The following is a 21,291-nucleotide window of genomic DNA, read 5'->3' as shown; positions in this document are numbered from 1 at the left end:
AATTTCCAATTACATGTCCCCATTCAAATGCATTGATCTTCCAAAAAAAAGGGGGGGTTCCAACCCCCGGAACCCCCCCTCTGGATCCGCGCCTGGATAAGTCCATTTCATCCTCTCTGTGTTTTAAAAGTCAACACACATGTGGCATAGAATTAGGCTTAGCAAATCATTTCTAGAGCTGTCCTGATTTCATCACTAATTTTGGTAGAGTTTACAATGTAATACTTTGATCATGTAGTGTTTTGTTCACTTGGTTGCCTTTTCTTCTTTTATAACTTTTTTCTCTTCTTTAGTGTATTCCATAGCTTTCTATTTCAGATACAGATTTTGAGTCATTTCAAGCAATCCATTAATGTAACCTTGTCGTATTGAACATTATACTTTTAAATGACATCAAAATTTGATGGGAGTTTTTTTTTATATTCTCTAATTGTAGACATGATGTAATATATATCTATCATAGTTTACTCAGATCTTACTAGATGACACTGGTAAAGATAAAAGATGTTTTAATCAACATGATATCAACATCAATGTAATTATTGATAAATGTACACAAGTATTACGTCAGCATTTTAAACCATTATTTTTCCTAATGTAAGATCATAAGTTACTATTGACTAGAGTAAACATGATGTAACATCGTCTCTATAGACAATTATAGTCCCAAGTTGGTTTTACATTAATTATTCAGTCAATGTTTAACATGAACAATAGCTATATTTATATATATATATATAGCTAAAATTACAAAGAGTTTGCAGTAGAAGCATTTTAATAGATTTTATAATCTATAGTATATCTCTTCAGGCAACTTTTTCTTGACATTTTCCCAATTTATATAAATCTCTACAAAATGGTTTTATGAATTGGCTGATGTAAACTTAATAAAAATATTGACCTTTATATACTTTTTCAGTTGGGTTTGTGTTGCTTCTACCACTGTCTTTGGTTTTCTATTTATAGTGTCTTGTAGACTGATATGTTTAAGTCTTATTGTTGTTTATTTTTTGACAAGTTTTGCAGGTCTGTTTCAACTTATGATTGTCCTTTTAGTATCCATTATATAACTGGGCTAACAAGATTGCAATGGTGTAGCAAAATATCTCAATCACTGTATAAATGTTGAATAAAATTGTTTGTCAATATGTCCAAATCAAAACTAATGAATTGATATAGCAGGAAAATTTGAAGACACATACTACCATTAAATACTTTAGATCATTTTTCTTACGAGTATTACTTATGCTTACATTGTAAATTGTAATATCAAAGAACTTTTTATCGGCAAAAAAAAATAGAGCTAAGTTTTGTTAAAATTCATGCTTTTTTATATAATTTTATTCATCTTATTAATAATTTAACCTAGGAGCAGTGCCATATCAATGATGTGCAAGATGATACATAAGATATAAACTTTCAATTAACCAAAAAACCTGAACAAATAATAAAAAAATTTAATTACGTATTTTAATGGTCAATGGGGATATAATTGACACATTATATAAATATGGCGGATTGCTGAACCAACGCCTCTGAAGTTTCGTGAAGGTAGAGATTCCTTAAGTGGATACCGACGGTATGCAGGGTTGTCAAAAGAAAGAAAAAATCTAATAGCCACTAGATTGACAACAACACTTAAGTTATCTGCAATTTTTATTAAGTCGACATGTTTCACCGATTAGATCGTCGTCATCAGGAATATGTTTTTACATGTGTTACTTTATGGCAAGCCGTTTTACTGTTTATTCGAATTTCAAAATATCTCCTATAATATATAAGATATATCTCCTTTAATATATAAGATATATTATATCATTTCATTTTTATAAGATATCTCATATATTATATAAGATATCTTTAATGTTATACATTTATGAGATATCTTTAATGTTATATAAGATATCTTCTAAAGTTTATAAGATATCTAATAAAGTATATGAGATATCTTATAAACAATTTTTATATAAGATATCTAATAAAGTTTATGAGATTTCTTGAAGTAAGAATAAATTGCAAAACGGCTTGCCATACTACTTCAATATTTTTGACAAACAAAGGTACATACCTTGGGTATTAAAAGTTAATTGTCTTAATTGCAATATAAAATTCATAAGATATTTATATCTTCATAATTGTTTAAAATAACTAAAGTTAGAAAGCACATGTTAAATTATTCATAGAATTCAAAATGTATACAAATTGTTAAGGAATAAAATGTCAATGAATAATTAAGTAGGCTCCATTATGTTGATCATCAAGTTAAAAAAAAATGGAACTGAATTCCCTTAATGGTCTATACTATTGAATTTTCCTATAGTTATAACAAAATATTGTGTAAACTAAATTGAAACATATGGAAAGATAAATTCCTTAAAATACTGTTTACAAAATAAATCACACTTTTCAACACTACATGTCTAACTTGGTTATACTAAACTTGTTATATGGAAGATATGATCAATCATAGTGAATTCTATTTTGATTATTTTGTTTTATATTGTACATCATCAACTATTTGCATATACAAAATTTGTTATCAGCATTAGTAATCCATATTAATATAGTTTTAAAGAAATCAGAAATTGCATGATTACTGATAAGTTCAGATTATATTGTAAAATGTAATTGATAACAGCTAATTACCATTACTGATTACCATTACCTCATGCCTGTTCATGAATAACATTTTATTTTGTATGAAAAGCCATGTACTATGAAAATTAGAAGGGATTAAAACACTGATTTTCCATTGGACAAGAAGTGATGAGTATGTTCTAATATAGAAATGTTAAAGGTCTTTTAAGCTTTTATGTTGAAATTCAATGTCAAATTTACCTGTTAGGTCCATACCCCACCATGGAATAAGACTTCCCTGACCCAGTCTGTCCATAGGCAAACAATGAACAGTTGTAACCTACAAAACAAAAAATAAATCTTTAACTTAGGTATTAAATGAATAAACAAACAAGAATATATGTCCATAGTACGGAGATGCCCCACTCGCACTATCATTTTCTATGTTCAGTGAACCGTGAAATTGGGGTCAAAACTTTAATTTGGAATCAAAATTAGAAAGATCATATCATAGGGAACATGAGTACTAAGTTTCAGTTGATGTAACTTTAACTTCATTCAAAAACTACCTTGACCAAAAACTTTAACCTGAACTTCGCACTATCATTTTCTATGTTCAGTGGACTATGAAATTGGGGTCAAAACTATAATTTGGCATTAAAATTAGAAAGATCATATCATGGGGAACATGTGTACTAAGTTTCAAGTTGATTGGACTTCAACTTCATCAAAATCTACCTTGACCAAAAACTTTAACCTGAAGCGAACGGACGCACGGACGGACGAACGGATGCACAGACGGACGGACGGAGACACAGACCAGAAAACATAATGCCCCTCTACTATCGTAGGTGGGGCATAAGTACTTTAAGACCTCATTTCTAGTACCCAGGGCCATGGGAGAGCATATTGAATTAAAAAAAATTGAAAACAACATGTTTAATAATTTTATGCGTCCAAAGTGCTTTTCTGGATTTACCTTTATCAGGAAGGCTCAAAGCCAAACATTTGAAATCCGAGGATGTATTGTAACAACTAATTTGATCCCCCCTGTAAAATGATCCGGGGGATAAAATTTCCTTGAATATTTTATCCTCTAAGATAGATACAGTATAAGTACTTAGAAACTGTTGAAGAGCTATATGTCAAAAATACCCAAAATAAATAGCAAAATTCATCTAAAGTCAACTTTGCCTGAGGGAGTTGAAACCTTAGTTTTTTAATAATTTCAAAATTGAACTAACATACTATGTCATAGTTTTGATCATGTAAATAAAATGTAGGTCAAAGTGACCACCTTTAGTTTGGAGTCTGTGGTTCTTCTTCATATGATTTATTACTACAAATTAAAATTGAGAATGAAATTTTATGTTTTTGATTTTTCATAATGTACTTATCTAAACTCTGACAAGCATCTTAAACTAAATAATTGTATAATGCAGACACTGTAGGTCTTCCTGATCTTTTTGCATGAGGGGAGAATTTGTTGAATTCTCCAGATTAAATTCATGTTATAAAGTAACCCAAAGTTACATGACAGCATATTTATAAGATTCAAGAAACTGAACCTAATGAATTATCTGTCATTGCCTATCAAGTCTTGGCAAACAGATGTATTTAACAAAACAAAATACCTATTATGTCTGTTTGCTTAGTTCATACATTGTTGTGACAATATAATAGATTTGTATGTGACTGTCATACAAGTGAGAGGTTTAGCTAGCTATAAAACCAGGTTTAATCCACCAATCTTTTACATATGAAAATGCATGTACCAAGTCAGGAATATGACAGTTGTTGTCCTTTCGTTTGATGTGTTTGAGCTTTTGATTTTGCCATTTGATAAGGTACTTTCAGTTTTGAATTTCCTCAGAGGTTTTTTTTTTTGTGATTTTTGCAGCCTCTCATTCTACAGACATATATTTATGACTCTGACCAGTTGAGAGATACTATCAATAATTGGAGACTAAAATTGTCTCAATTGTTTAATTATTACAATGGAAAGGTTATTCCTATGTTTCTTTTTGCTTTATTCTTTCTCTCAAATAACTTCAGTTTCATATGACAATAATTATACTAGAAACTTTAGGTGGAAAATATTGCTTCTGTTGATAGCATCCAAACTTGCATATTTGTTTTTATATTCCTATGAAGCAGAATCTATCCAAGGGCTTGTACAGAAAGGAGAAAAGAAATTAGCCCAGTCTTTTAATTTCACCTTTCAGTATATTGATGATGTACTGTCTCTTAATTAATAATAATAGATTCAGTGATCACTTACATTTAATATATCCAAGTGAACTTGAAAAAGATACTACCCACACAGATAAATCTGCTTCATATTTAGACCTTTTTCTCAAAATGACTACTGATGGTAGGTTGAATACCAAAATTTATGCCAAACACGATGATTTTAATTTCCTATAGTCAACTTTCCATTTCTGTGTAGCAACATCCAGGCGTTACCAGCATATGGAGTATATGTGTCTCAATTGATACCTTTATACTCTAGAGCTACCTCAAAGTACGTTGATTTTGTTGAACAAGGAATACTGCTGTCTCAAAAGTTGCTAAGACAGGGCTATGAATCAATCAAATTGAGGTCATCACTCAAGAAATTTTACGATCGCCATCATGAGCTGATTTGCCAATATGACAAAAGTGTGTCAGAAATCATTTCTGATATTCTTCCTCAGTCATAACAACCTTCCATCATTTATACCAAACTGAACAAAGAAATAATACAACGGGTGCCGTATACAGTGCAGGAAATGCTTTCCCTTCAGGAGCACCTGATTTCACGTCCGGTTTTTAGTGGAAGCATTTTTACTCTAAGTGATTTATTTTTGGTCATACAAAAGATTTTAAACTGACAAGCAAAGGAAAATGAAATGTTCATAATTAAAGTCAACAAAGGCATTACAGCAGTAAACACCTGTTCAATAGTCATAAATCGACTAACAGAAAACTAATACAGGTCACACACCAAAACTGAGGTAAACACATTTACTACATGTATAAGAGGAAAACAACAGAACAGAAACATTGAACTGTAACAAAAACAAACGCATAGAAATGGACTAGTTCATGACGTAACATTATAAATGAAAGACCATGTGGGCACATTAAGATGTCTACTAGCATTAATTGTATGCTGAAGAACCACTTCTTAGGGGGAGCAGCAGAGAGTGTCATCTCCATTTCACCAAAAATCAAACTTTCCCAGATCTTGAAACATTGATCACTTATTTCCCTAAAAAAACATTTCCCACAGAAAAAAAGATCTAATCTTGATGTCCTAAACAAGGTACTCCTACCTTTCATTTCTATTGTTTAAAGAACAAATAGATAATTGAGACAAAAGTACATGAGATGATCTCCAGACGCTAGGTTGCAGGATTTGACATTGAAATTTAACCGACTTTTTTTATCAATCTTTTTACATATAAATAAATGATGATAACCAATATTATCAAATTGGGTTATCACAACCTATATATGAGTAAGTGGTCAAGGCAGTATGATCTTATGATCATAATATATATATTTATTTCATAATGTCTTAATTTCCATGTAATCTTTAGCATTTGTCAAGTTTTATCCTAGACAAGGTTAATGAATACCCCTTAAAGATAATGGAATGCTATCATGATTTGCATTAACCATAAAATCATGGCACCAATTAATTATATACCATTGGGCTATTGCCTTCACATGTACATCTTATTCATATCGTCAAACCTTAATCTAATAATTTTTTCATCAACTTTTTATTTTTTGGTATTTTTAATTTTATGTAAATGATGTTCCAATAAAATTTACAAAATACATAATTTGACTATTATGTCATAAAATGAGAGAAATGAAGTTATGTCAAATAAGTCAATAGCTGCAATCCTAACCCTAAATCAAAGCACTGTAAGCCCTTTAAGCAGTTAATCAAAAACATGATGAAAACTGTGGTAGTGTTGTTTAAATTGTTTTTCACAGCTTGTTATATCTCATGTTTCAGATTTTTGTTGTTATGTGCTGTACTGATTTCCACTATCTTACACACTTTTTCTCTAACAATATACCATTTGTTTTCAAACATTTATAATTCATTTTTAAATTACTTTAAAATACGTATGCTTTTGATGATTGAATGTCTGAGAAGATGTTTGTACACTGTCCCAGGTAAGGGGAAGGTTTGGCAACAGTAAACATGTTTAATCCTGCCATATTACATGTGTGTCTGTAACTCAGTATCAAATAACAAGGGTAGTATAGCAAGTTGGTACAGGTTATTCTTCATGTAATAATTCATTCTAAATGAAGTATGTACGTGATACATCCTCTGAAGCATTTTTACTCTAAGTGATATATTTTTGGTCATACGAAAGATTTTAAAATGAACTCCAACAAGCAAAGGAAAATGAAATGTTTATAATTAAAGTCAGCAAAGGCAACAGCAGTAAACATCTGTTCAATAGTCATAAATAAACTAACAGAAAACAAATACAGGTCACAAACCAAAACTGGGGTAAACACATCAACTATAAGAGGAAAACAACAGAACAGAAACATTGAACTGCTACATAAACAAACGCATAGAAATGGACTAGTTGATGACATAACATTATAAATGACAGACGATGTCGGCACAAGTAGATAATTTTGACAAAAGTACATCAGGTGATCTCCAGACCCTAAGTTGTAGGATTTAACATTGAAATTTACCGAAATAATTTTTATCATTCTTTTTAAATATAAATAAATGATGATAACCAATATTATCAAATTGGATTATCACAACCTATATACCTTTAATCAATATATATGTATGTGCTCAAGGCAGTATGATCTTATTATCATAATATATATTTATTTCATAATGTCTATACATGTAATCTTTGGCATTTTGTCAAGTTTTATCCTAAATAAGGTTCATAAATACCCCTCAAGGATAATTGAATGCTGCAAAGATTTGCATTAACCATAAAATCATGGTATCAATTAGAAATACACAGTTGGGCTATTGCCTTCACATGTACATCTTATTCATATAGTCATACATTAATTTAATAAATTTTTCATGAACTTTTTATTTTTTGGTATTTTCAATTCTGTATGTAAATGTAATTTTCCAATAAAATTTTACAAAACACAATATTTCACTATATGTCATAAAATGAGAGAAAAGTAGTTATGTCCAATCACACAGCAATCCTAAATCAGTAACTGCGAGTACTCTCAAATCGTATTTTCTTGTTAATTCGACCTGTTGATACTGTTTATAATGCTTTTTTGTCATTTTTTATTTATACGGATCTTGTCTGTACACCAGCTTTGATTATTTGTAATATCTTCACTTATTCTTACAACATTTGTATAAACTTCAAGATTATAAAAAAACCGGTTTTTTTCTAAAGTGAACATTGATTGGTTAAATATTTCTCAGTCATGTCCTGTTTTTGAATTTGTTTGTTAGCTTTTTGGTCATGAATGTTTGTCTCTAATATTTAATTAACTGTGCATTTGTATTCAGATATCGCAGATCAAATTTATTCGTTCATTGTTTAATCATACGTTTTTTGATTGAGTTAAGTCTGCCAATTGATATTTTATCGTATGTTTTTCTTTGTTGTGATGTTATGCTATTGTTTCAGAAAAAGGGAGAAGGTTTGGATCCATTAAAACGTTTAATCCCGCTGCAAATGTTTGCACCTGTCCTAAGTCAGGAATCTGATGTGCAGTAGTTGTCGTTTGTTTATGTAATATATACGTGTTTCTCGTTTCTCGTTTTGTTTATATAGATTAGACCGTTGGTTTTCCCGTTTGAATGGTTTTACACTAGTAATTTTGGGGCCCTTTATAGCTTGTTGTTCGGTGTGAGCTAAGGCTCCGTGTTGAAGGCCGTACTTTAACCTATAATGGTTTACTTTTTAAATTGTTATTTGTATGGAGAGTTGTCTCATTGGCACTCACACCACATCTTCCTATATCTACTAAAACAACAGGGCAATATGCCTGAATGGCGTAACTGGCACAGATATATCATTTCAATATAAGTTTTAACATTATTGCAATCCATTATCTAAGCATGTTTAAAGATTCTATTTTAGCTGAATAATTTGCTGAGACTACCATTTACAGAATTCAGAATTCAGGAAAATAAAGTGGATTAACATTTTGTGATTTCTGACTTTTTTAAAGGTTTTTTCTTGCTGATAATTTTCACTGTCTAAATGGTAAATTTAAGTTTCTAACTATTTAGATTTTAATTTGAAGATAATTTATGTTGATTACAGTTTCTCTTTAACTATAACAGTTTTCAAGATATTTGCTAAATATATATAACAGGTCAGCAAAACAAGAGTGCAAACCCTAAGATTTAAACTGTTTTACTTATTGGGATTAAATCTTAATGTTCATAGTCTTTAGGATCAAGGTTTTACTAAATATTATTGCGTAAAACTTAACATTATCAAGAAAGTATCTTTGGACTTTGTTACATCATATCAGTTCACTATCAGTTTACTTGGGATCATTCTTAACACATTAGCCATGTACTTTAGGCTATATTCTATCTTCAGATTTTTTTGTTGTTGCCACAAACAATATTTACATTATTTTTGATATTTTGCTTTTTAATATATTCGGTAGATGCTTGTTTTCAAAATGTGCTATGAGATAAGGTTTTAACATTTTTAGTAAATTTAGAAGAATTTTTAAACAATAAATGGTATAAGTAAAAACACATAAAAATATCAAACTATAATGACCTTTAGCTATATTTAAAGCTATCTCGATGATGTGATTAATCAAACAACAAATCTGACTATAAATGCATCAAATATGTATCTTTTAAGTCATTTGTGAAAATTTCACATCATGGACAGCTTCTCTAATTCCATGCAAAAAGCACAGATTTTAACTGTTTGTCAGTATTGTGCAGACTCTTCTATTAAATTGAAGTGCATTAACTGTGATTTTTTTATGTGTCAATCTTGTTTCTCAAATGTTCATTCAAACATTCCACTATTTAAAAAAACACACAAAGTTGTAAATCTGTCAGACTATGACAGTGAAGAAACCACAGAAGTCATCCGGAAACAGAACGTAACCAAAATTGGCTGTTCAGTGCATAATGGTGAGGTGTGTACAAAGTATTGTAAAGACTGTAGTGAGCTAGTGTGTTCAGACTGTTTGATTGAACATGGTAAAGATAATAAGAAACATGATTTTTGTAAACTGGAACAATGTTATAACGAGAAATTGAAAGATATAAAGGAAATGAAAACCAAAATTAAATCAGACATTTCTCACTTTACGGAGAAGGAGAACACTTTGCAAAAGATGATGACTGAAGGAAATAAACAATATTCTGAAAATAGACAGAAAATTATAGAAACCAAAGATAAAACTTTAGAAATCAAAGATAACATTGTAAAATATGCTGAAACCCTTTTATCAGAACAAGATAAACAGTGGAAACCAACAGAGGACCAACTTAAGAAGGAAATAACCTCAGTAAGACAAAGAAAAGATGGATTAGAGAAGAGGATAAATCAGCTGGACCAAAAACTGCGTTCCCAATCTGCTTTCGAAATTTTTGTAACCGGTAACTTTCTGGACAAATCAATGCCAGATAAAACTGTTAAACATATAGAAATAAAGGAAAGGAAATTCATACCAGGAAAACTTTCAAACAAACCTATCAGTGTTCTCTTTGGATCAGTTTATGAAGTTCCTGAGTTTCAACTCGTACAAAGTTACCAAACAAATTTGGATGACTGCAGCAAATTCATAAAGTGTAATGACAAGTCAGCCTACATAGGAAGTTTTGGAAATAAACTCTTACAGAAAGTTACACTAGAGAAGGACAGAATTAAATTTGAAAGAGAAGTGAAACTGCCGGTTTATGACATGACATTGATGACCGATGGAGATTTGCTCATATCTTCAATGCAACAGGATTTGAAACTACATACTAAAGATGGTAAAATAAAAATATGTAAGACATTTGCTCCATTATATACATTAGGTGTTCATGTAAACAAACAAAATGAAATATTTGTGGAATTAAGTGATTCAGTAGATTTATTGAAGCCTACAGAAGACAGTGTGAGAAAAGTTGAACAGATAAACAAGAAGGGAGTCATATTACATACATATGAGTATGGTACAGACAATCAAAAACTATTTACATGGCCAGCCAGAATATATACTAACAATGAACATATATATGTTATAGATTTATTTTATGATGGACTAGGTAGAGTGGTGGTAATAGATAAAGGGGGGCAACTCCAATGGTCATATAATGGGGGTTTTGATGAGTTTAAACCAAATGACATAGCAGTAACCTCTTCTATGGTTATAATCACAAACTGTACAAATCATTCCCTACACTTGTTAAGCCTTACAGGGGAAGTGATTGTGTGCAAGGTAGTCACTGAGTTAGGTAACATTGTGTCTCCTAAAAGTGTCTCTACAGATGAAGAAGACAACTTATGGATTGGGACTTGGCAAGGTCCATCAAAGATACATTCATTGAAGCTAAAATAGTGTTGATTATGTTAACTTGTAAAAATAAAAATGTATAATAAAAATATATACTGCTGTCTTTGCATTAAAATATATACTGCTGTCTTTGCTTTAAAATATATACTGCTGTCTTTGCATTAAAATATATACTGCTGTCTTTGCATTAAAATATATACTGCTGTCTTTGCATTAAAATATATACTGCTGTCTTTGAATTATTTACATTTCATAAACCTAGCTCCCAAATATATGTTTTTCTCAAACATTTCTTTTCTAGTCATTTAGTGTTCTTAATAACTGGCAAAGAATCAAATTAATGAATTGAAATTTTGAGAACAGAAACAGGGAATGGGTGAAAGGGACAGCAACCCGACCAAAGAGCAGAAAACTGCTAAGACCATCAATGAGTCTTCAAAACTGTGAAAAGAATCCTGTACCTGGAGGTGGGCCTCCGCTGGCACAAAAACCATAATGTATACTCATTCAGCAACAATGAACACCCCACTAAACTCTGAAACATACAAGGATAACAAAGACCTGAGTTACCTGACTTAGGACAGGTGCAAAAATGTGATGGGGTAATAAACACTTTGGGGAGATCTGAAACCTCTTCTTATACTTCTAGAATATGTGGAACAAACAAACTCACAGAAGTATGCACAGTAATACTTAGTTTTAAAGAAGTCTGATTTCAATTCTAGAATAGGAACCTAAAGAAACTTAGCAAAATGACCATGATCAACATAAATTAACAAAGGGCTACAAGCAGTAACTGCCATGCCAGGACCAGACCTCAATTAAAATTATAGAAATATTGTGTTTTTATTATATGAAAATCAAGCATGCATCACTACCCCTCCCCATTAGGGGTTTAGTACAATGCCATCATATAATATAGGAGAGGAACACACCCATATCTTGCCAACAACTGACCTGAATACTGTAATTCTGTCCCTCCTCGTAATCTACCTCTCGTACCTGCTAGGGCCTGAACTTTTTATCAGAGCCCTGTAGAAGAGGTGACCAATCAGCAATCAGCTCAATTTTACCAAGATAGGAAATTCCAGAACTAATTTCAAATGATTGAATGAAGAATTTTTCATTGTCTATGCATTTAAGCTTTAACCAAGTAATCGTCATGATTGTAGATCAGCGGAATTTTTTAATTATTTGGGTTAGCTAACAACTGGTTTTAGAACAAATGTGTTAATTTCCAATGCAAAAAAAGCATGAGTGAATCAATGTTAATTTGAAACAAGAGTGCACACGCTAAAATGTCGCACCTTCTTTACTAATTATTGATATTTGTTGATAGTTCTAAATATAAACTTTATTACAATTGTCACATAAACTTAACTTTAACCAAGAAAACTAACCATTGACCAACAAACTATGAAAATGAGTTCATGGTCAAATGAACCATGCCGGACAGGCATGTACAGCTAACAATTTTTTCATACAACAAATATAGTTGACCTTTTGCTTGCAGTGTAAGAAAAACAGACCAAAACATAAAAACTTAACACTGAGCAATGAACCATGAAATTGAAGTCAAGGTCAAATAAAACCTGCCAGACTGACAAATTGATCATAAAATATTTCCTTACACCAATTATAGCTGACCTATTGCATAAAGTATTAGAAAAAAAAGACCAAAACTCAAAAACTTAACTTTGACTACTGAACCATGAAAAAAAGGTCAAGGTCAGATGACACCTGCCGGCTAGACATGTACACCTTACATCTCTAGTTTTTGGTGGAATTCGCGTTGCTTATTCTTTAGTTTTCTATGTTGTGTCATGTGTACTTGTGTTTGTCTGTTTGTCTTTTTCGTTTTAAGCCATGGCGTTGTCAGTTTATCTTTGTTTTATGAGCTTGACAGTCCCTCTGGTATCTTTCGTCCTTCTTTAAAAATCATTCCATACACCAAATATAGTTGACCTTTTGCATACAGTATAAGAAAAACTGACCAAAACACAAAAACTTAACTATAACCACTGAACCATGAAAATGAGGTCAATGTCAGATGACACCTGCCAGTTGGACATGTACACCTTACAGTCCTTCCATACACTGAATATACTAGACCTATTGCTTAAAGTATCTGAGATATGGACTTGACCACCAAAACCTTGTTCACTGATCCATGAAATGAGGTCAAGGTCAAGTGAAAACTGTCTGACGGGCATAAGGACCTTGCAAGGTATGCACATAACAAATATAAGTATCCTTTTACTTATAATAAGAGAGAATTTAACATTACAAAACATCTTAACTTTTTTTTCAAGTAGTCACTGAACATTGAAAATGAAGTCAAGGACATTGGACATGTGACTGACAGAAACTTCGTAACATGAGGCATCTACATACAAAGTATGAAGCATTCAGGTCTCCCACCTTCTAACATATAAAGCTCTTAAAAAGTTAGCTAACGCCGCCACCGCAGGTAGATCACTATCCCTATGTGGAGCTTTCTGCAACAAAAGTCGCTGGCCTGTCAAAAATCCAATCTTTAATTAGTTGACAACAGTATCATAACTATATCCTTTCTGAAAAAGTCTTTTTAAAGATTTCTTTACTTTTTTCTGGTGAATGGTGACATTTTTGTGCTTCGTGTAGAAAAGATTGGATGTGAAATACCTGAAGGTTTAAGATATCTTTATGTTGATCAATATTTACAAATGATGTTGATGTACAATTGATAAATTTAATAGTGTTTTGACAAGTTTGTGATAATGATGACCCTGGTGTTGACTTGTTATTTGCAGATAAGGGTGTTTGATGCAAATGTTGATTGCTAATGGCTATTCCTTTTGGTCATGATGCTTAAAAAAGGATTAATATAAATAGGGATATGAGACAACAATAACCAAGGACCAAGATGAAAATGATGGAAACAGCCAAAGGGCTCTGTCAAATAATAGGTGAATTAAGGTGGTAGTAGTTTACCATTTATTAGCTACAAAAGACCTTTCAAAGACAAAACATGTAACAAAATTCACAAGAAAACCAACTTGTTTTTTTGTTTAAAACTGTTAATAAAGAAAAAATACAAATATGGTACATAATTTGACAGCAACTAACAGTGGTGTACCAATACATAAAAACAAACTGTTAAGACATTCATATATAAAAACAATGGATACTTATGCTCTCAAATATTGACATGAATTAGTTCAGGATGTGTTCTTGTTGAATATAAAATATAAAAGCTAAGCCCTACTTATTTTGTAGATCATGTGGGCAAACAACAAATTTTGAAACGGGGAACTTATTTGGAAAAGATATGCATAAAGCTGGGTTAAACAAAATTTATAGAATTGTCTTTGGACTTTGTTACATCATATGAGTTCACAAATCTAATTAGGCCATACCAATATAATTCTTAAGTTATTAAATTTTGTGATACAAATTAAAACATGTATAACATGATAAAAGAAGTTTCAGATAGAATTTCCACATTTCATACCACAATTACACTATTATAAAGGGTACAAAACTGAATTGGACCTGAGAAAAAATAAAATAATCATATAACATGGCCTTAAAATTATCTATATCTTAATCAAAATGTCATAATCAAAATATGTCATTTAGATTATCAATGTATACAATTAACATAAACTAAGCCACATTGAATAGACCATGGCAAGTTTTTCTGATTCCATACAAAAAGCACAGACTCTTTCAGTTTGTCAATTTTGTGAGGAATCTTCTATTGAATGGAAATGTATTAACTGTCATTTATTTCTGTGTCAACTTTGTAATTCAAGGATTCATTCAAAATTAACAATAGCCAATGAACATTATGTTATTAATCTTGAAGACTGTGGCAGTGTAGATGCTGTAGAAACCAGTCGTAGAGTGGACTTAGAACAATTGACCTGTACAATACATAGTGGTGAGAAATGTGTACTGTATTGTAAAAACTGTGAAAGGTCAGTGTGTTCTGATTGTTTGATCAAAGATCATAAAAATCATGATTTTCATAAACTGGACAAAGTTTACAATGAGAAACTGAAAGATATAAAAGACATGATGCACAAATTTGAATCACATATATCTCATTTCAAAAAGAAAGAAAAAGATTTGCAGAAGATGCTGTATAAAGGAAATAAACAATATTCAGAAAATAGACAGGAAATCATAGAAATCAAAGATAGCATTGTAGAGTATGCTGATGACCTTTTATCAGATCTAGATAAACAGTGGAAACCAACAGGGGACATTATTAAGCAACAATTGGACTCTGTAAAATGGAGAAAAGATGAACTGGAGAAGAGGAAAAGACAGCTGGACCAAACACTAAGTTCTTCCTCTGCTTCTGGTATTTTTGTTTCCAGTAATTGTCTAGACAAATCCATGCCAGATAAAACAGTTAGACATGTAGAATTAAAGGAAAGGAAATTCATACCAAGAAAACTTTCAAATCAGCAGATCAGTGATTTCGTTGGATGTGTATATAATGTTCCAGATATTCAACTTGTTCAATCATACCTAACAGAGGTGTATCGTCTAAGTAAATTGATAAAGAGCAGTAACAATTCAGCTTTCATAGGAAGTTCTTCGAGTACACTCTTACATAAAATATCCTTGGAGCAAGAAGGAATAAAGTATGAAGGAGAAATAAAACTGGCAAATGGCATGTATGACATGGCAATGATGAACAATGGAGATTTACTGGTATCGACAAAAGAACAGGAATTAAAACTTTATACTACAGATGCAAAAATAGAGAAAGGGATTTCATTTTTTCCTCTATATACACTATGTGTTCATGTAAATAAAAAAAATGAAATATATGTTGGACTCAGTGAATCAGCAGATTTATCTAGTCCAACCAAAGATAGTGTAAGAAGAATTGTACACATGAACCAGAAAGGACAAATAATCCATTCATATGAGTATGATACAGACAGCAAAACACTGTTTTCATGGCCACACAGAATCTGTACTAACAATCACAATATATATGTTGTAAATCTCATAGATAATATTCCATCTGGACAAGGAACAGTGGAAGGGATAGAAAAAGGGGGGCAACCAAAATGGATTTATAAAAGTTGTTTTGATACATTTTATCCCAGAGATATAGCAGTAACCTCTACCCAAATGGTTATAGTTACTGACTGTTACTATGAAGCCCTTCATGTATTAAGTGCTACTGGGGAGATTATCCTACATAAGGTAGTCAAACATCTATTTATCAAATTACCTTACAGTCTTAGTATTGATAAAGATGACAATCTCTGGGTCGGAACTATGGAAGATCCATCAAACATTTATGCTATAAAGCTTGGTAACATAACATAGTTTATATAGATATTCTAACTGCTTTTACCAATAAAGATGTGCAATTTAATACTTTTGTTTTGTTAATACCTTAAAAAAAACATCAGCTCTGAAAAATCAAACAATAAAAATTGTATATATATACTAAAAAAATACAATCTCAACAACAATCACACTATCTTTTTTGTTTCCAAAAGAAAATTTAATATAAAATCCTATGTCGAGTACAGCCTGATGTGACAGCAGAGGTTGAACCCTGTCAATTTGGTACATGTTTGGACACAATATTCACGCTTGATTGTAACTGTCTGAATTTGGATTGTGATCAAATTTTTTACATCATATAGGATTCTGACAAAATAAATGTGGTGAAATTTCTTAAATATCTGAAATCGGTTAAAACATTTCTATAAATTTACAATTGAAGATTCCTTGCCACAACATTTATTTCTCAATACTTTGATATCATGCAAAACTGTGCTATTGTGCAATATGGAAAAATTGAATCCATCTCAGTTGCTGTGAAGTTTTTTTACAAATGCAACTTACTGTAAATTCTAAAGTTAATTACAGTAGGGAAAATATCAAATCAATTTCTTGTATACATGTAATTTAATATTCAGTGTAAATGATGGGATCAAATGTTCACATGTGAAGTTCACAGCAGTTATTTCAATCACAACAGGTCCGAGTACACAGTTATTTCGTAGTGCATTTCTTTTAGACAATAAATGTAAATAAAAAAAATCCCACCTGCGCTTTCTCAATAACATTTTTACAGTGTGTTGTACTACTTTTGGGACAAATTATATCAAAATTATAGAAAACTTCATCAGCTCTAACTCAAAATATGGACAATTTTGTGTTAAGGGGGTCTTGAAATCTTTTGACAGCTTCCAAAGTGCTAATTTTTGACCTTTTTCAGCTGGACCTAATCACTACTTTACCTAAATATTTATGACCCAAATTTTTTTACAGTGTCATTTCACCCCCCAACTTGCTATATGAGGCATAAAACATGGAGAATTAAATTTGGAAGGGGTATAACAAAAATTGGCAAGTAACACACTGTCCACATTAAGGACTATATTCGTGAACAACGAAAATCAAAGGACGATAACTGTGTACTCGGACCTAATAGGATAGAAAAAGTTGGCCAATCTTTATAAAACTTGGTATGACACAAGCCTAATATATTATAAGACTGCTTACAAAGTTTCATAGCAATAGGATATATATTATAGACACTATGATTAATTCTATATTCAACTTTACGTGTTAAATTTGGACGTTAAAATTGAGAAATTTCAACTATCAACATTTGGGGCTTTTAAAATTAAAATATTGCAAAAAAATACTTTTACAATGCCTTAATATATAATACATCATGTATTTAAAGCAATAGAGTACTCATTTTATATATCAGACTTAGCATAATTTTTCAAAAGTCAAATTTATATGAGCCTGTGCCTAAAAATGGAGGTTTTCCAATGAAGGGGAGCCTTACATGAAGATGTAATATTTTCCAGCAATTTTAAATTTGTGAAGCTTTTTGATTATAAATGATCCTTACATATGTACTTAATGTACTTTAAATGGAAAGAAAACTTACAAATAACATATCATATTAGTTTAAAAGGGTCTTAGGCCAAGTATGACTAAAAATAATTTAGGGTCAATTTAGGCCGTAGCACATATTTACATTTAAAAATGCATATTGAAGCTATAGGGAATAAAAAATTGTGTCTTTTCTATCATTTCTATACTCAAGTGACATGATACAATGAATCTGAGCACAAAAAGCCTCTTACATTCAACTTTTTGAGCAGACAGTATGGTCTGATACAAAGATTTTTCACTTTTTAGTGAAATACTTGCATGCAATTTTAGTCTCAACAGGCTTATATTTGAACCACATGGTATCCTACAGAGGTAAAGAAAGATGTTATGTGAAATGAAACAGGTACAAAAGACATTGTTAAGTGCTTTTTATACAAATTTAGTGAGGTCTTTATTATGGACTTCAACTTTTATGTACCATGCTCCTCACATTTAACTTGATCCAAACAGGGCGTTAGATGAGGGTCATTTATACAACACACTTTGCTCATATTGTCTGAGATAATCTTCTTTTCTGTAAATTCAGAGTTCACAAATGAGTAATACAACTGGATTAAATCATAGAAACACCAAAATTGACACATGAAAACATGTCAGATAGAAAGTCAAAATGCCACTTATGCATCAAAATTGAAAAAGCTATGAAATGCTTATTTTGACCATATAATGCCAAAATTGGTCATTTTTGCAGAAATTCTATCAAATAAAAGTTTAAATCCTTTAGTTTTATGCTATTTGACAAATTGACACCATCAAATCATTCAGGGAAGTTGCCAAAGTACAGATTCTATATTTCCTGATTTCACCTCTTAGGTCCGAGTACACAGTTATTTCGTAGTGCATTTCTTTTAGACAATAAATGTAAATAAAAAAAATCCCACCTGCGCTTTCTCAATAACATTTTTACAGTGTGTTGTACTACTTTTGGGACAAATTATATCAAAATTATAGAAAACTTCATCAGCTCTAACTCAAAATATGGACAATTTTGTGTTAAGGGGGTCTTGAAATCTTTTGACAGCTTCCGAAGTGCTAATTTTTGACCTTTTTCAGCTGGACCTAATCACTACTTTACCTAAATATTTATGACCCAAATTTTTTTACAGTGTCATTTCACCCCCCAACTTGCTATATGAGGCATAAAACATGGAGAATTAAATTTGGAAGGGGTATAACAAAAATTGGCAAGTAACACACTGTCCACATTAAGGACTATATTCGTGAACAACGAAAATCAAAGGACGATAACTGTGTACTCGGACCAACATGCCAACTTTTAAAACAACAAATATTCAATGAAGAAGATCTGTAAACAGAATGTCAGAAACATATTATCACAAAAATATGTCAACAGGTCTACAGCAGAGTGATGTTTACAAACAACAGTTCACATATAAAGTGGTAAAAAGTAAAATCAAAAAACTCTGAGACCAATTGAAAGAGAAAGTCCTTAATCAAATTGCAAAATAAGAAGCTCAAAAATCAAAAATATCAAAAGAATGAACATCAACTGTCAAATACTGAATTGGTACAGGTATTTTCTGATGACAAAAATGGTGGATTATACCTAGTTTTCTAGCTAGATAAACCTCTCACTTGTATGACAGTTGCATAAAATTCATTTGAAAATATCCTACTACATGTTAGTAATTATATGTATACCAGATGTTTGCCAGAAATGGTGGATTATATCTAGTTTTCTAGCTAGATAAACCTCTCACTTGTATGACAGTTGCATAAAATTCATTTGCAAATATCCTACTACATGTTAGTATTTATATGTATACCAGAATTGGCATGGTTTTGTTCTTTTCATTTAAATTATGATGGTATATTACTAACTCCTAATGGCAGGGATTGTGATTGATATTTATATGACGAAGACATAGTTTGTAGAAAATAAGCGCACAACAATATGCATAGTAAAACTCAGTTTAATTGAGGTCTGGAGCTGACATCAGACTTAGGCATCTCTTAAACTGAGTTTTACTATGTGTATGGTTGTGTGTTTGTTTTTTCTACATTGGCTAGAGGGGGAGGGTTGAGATCTCTAAAAACATGTTTAACCCAGCCGCATTTTTGCGCCTGTCATAAGTCAGAAGCCTCTGGTCTTTTTTAGTCTTGTATGATTTTTTATTTTAGTTTCTTGTATATAATTCGTAGTCTAGTATGAGGGCCATTATCACTGAACTAGTAATATATTTGTTTCGGGGCCAGCTGAGGACTCCTCTGGGTGCAGGAGTTTCTCGCTGTATTGAAGACCCGTTGGTGGCATTCAGCATTTGTTTGCTCTATGGTCGGGTTTGTTGTCTCTTTGACACATTCCCTATTTCCATTCTCAATTTTATTGAGTACTCCAGTCCAGATAGAAGTTTCTCACTAAAGAATAGCCATGTAAATTACATCAAAAAGTAATTAAAAAAACCTTGCTTGTAAATATATCTTGTAGATAATTAATGTGTAGCAAATACCAGTTCCAATATAAACTTATTTAGTTTATGAAACAAAAGTCACATTACTGATCTAACTTGCTACCAGTATATCATCTATACCATTTCTAAATAAAATCAAGAAATGTGAAAAGATTTGATTGAAAACAGAATTTCCTTGTTTTTTATATCCTTACAGGTTTCAAATTCGATATTTAATACTACTGACATTTCAACAGTGAGATACAACTACCATCGTAACAACAACAATAAACAGCTCTGCTGGAAAAGATATTGAAAGAGTTTTCGCTAACAAACTCTCTATTGTCTAACTAAAGCTGTTCAGTTTAAAAATCAATGCTGTTTCAAACAACAAAAAATATATTTTAATGAAATCAATGAGGAATGAATTCCATGATAATTTAAAGCTAATATTTAAATGTGAAAAACCTGTCGATCTGAAATATCAGCTGAGGTCGCAGTTATAGATTTTAATGAAGGATTAAGATATTGATTGGTATTTCACACCAGTAAATGAGAATAAATTAATTATTAACAATGTTTATTAGTATTACTAAGGAAGATATAATTCTTAAGAATCAAAAACACTATAAAGTGCTTCCATAAAACACTGTCTTACAATGACAATAAAGCCAGGAAATATAAACCTGAAGGAAATATCAACTGGAGCAGAAAGTTTGAAAGTAGTCAACAAATCTATAAACACATTGTATGTCAAAGTAAAAACACTGCCTTACAATGACAATAAAGAAAGTGGAGTGTAAACTTGAAGGAAATAACAACAACGGTAAAAAGGTTGGAAAAAAGGATAATATGAAAAGGC

At 31.2% G+C, this 21,291-nt stretch overlaps 1 protein-coding gene across 26 annotated transcripts in view; it reads right to left on the bottom strand.

Moving 5' to 3' along the window:
- Positions 1 to 21,291, bottom strand: part of LOC139522719 (kinesin-like protein KIF28) — an 81,306-nt gene that overhangs the window by 45,443 nt on the left and 14,572 nt on the right. For all 26 annotated transcript variants that reach the window (XM_071316196.1, XM_071316195.1, XM_071316205.1 and 23 more), the window contains exon 7: positions 2,839 to 2,917. In XM_071316196.1, the coding sequence (XP_071172297.1) occupies positions 2,839 to 2,917 (79 nt within the window). The remainder of the gene's footprint in view (positions 1 to 2,838; positions 2,918 to 21,291) is intronic.

Source organism: Mytilus edulis, chromosome 5 (assembly GCF_963676685.1).
Source record: "Mytilus edulis chromosome 5, xbMytEdul2.2, whole genome shotgun sequence".
In the NCBI taxonomy this organism is placed as follows: Eukaryota; Metazoa; Mollusca; class Bivalvia; order Mytilida; family Mytilidae; genus Mytilus; species Mytilus edulis.
Note: the sequence above shows the minus strand (reverse complement) of the source record. Positions and strands in the feature narration are given on the sequence as shown.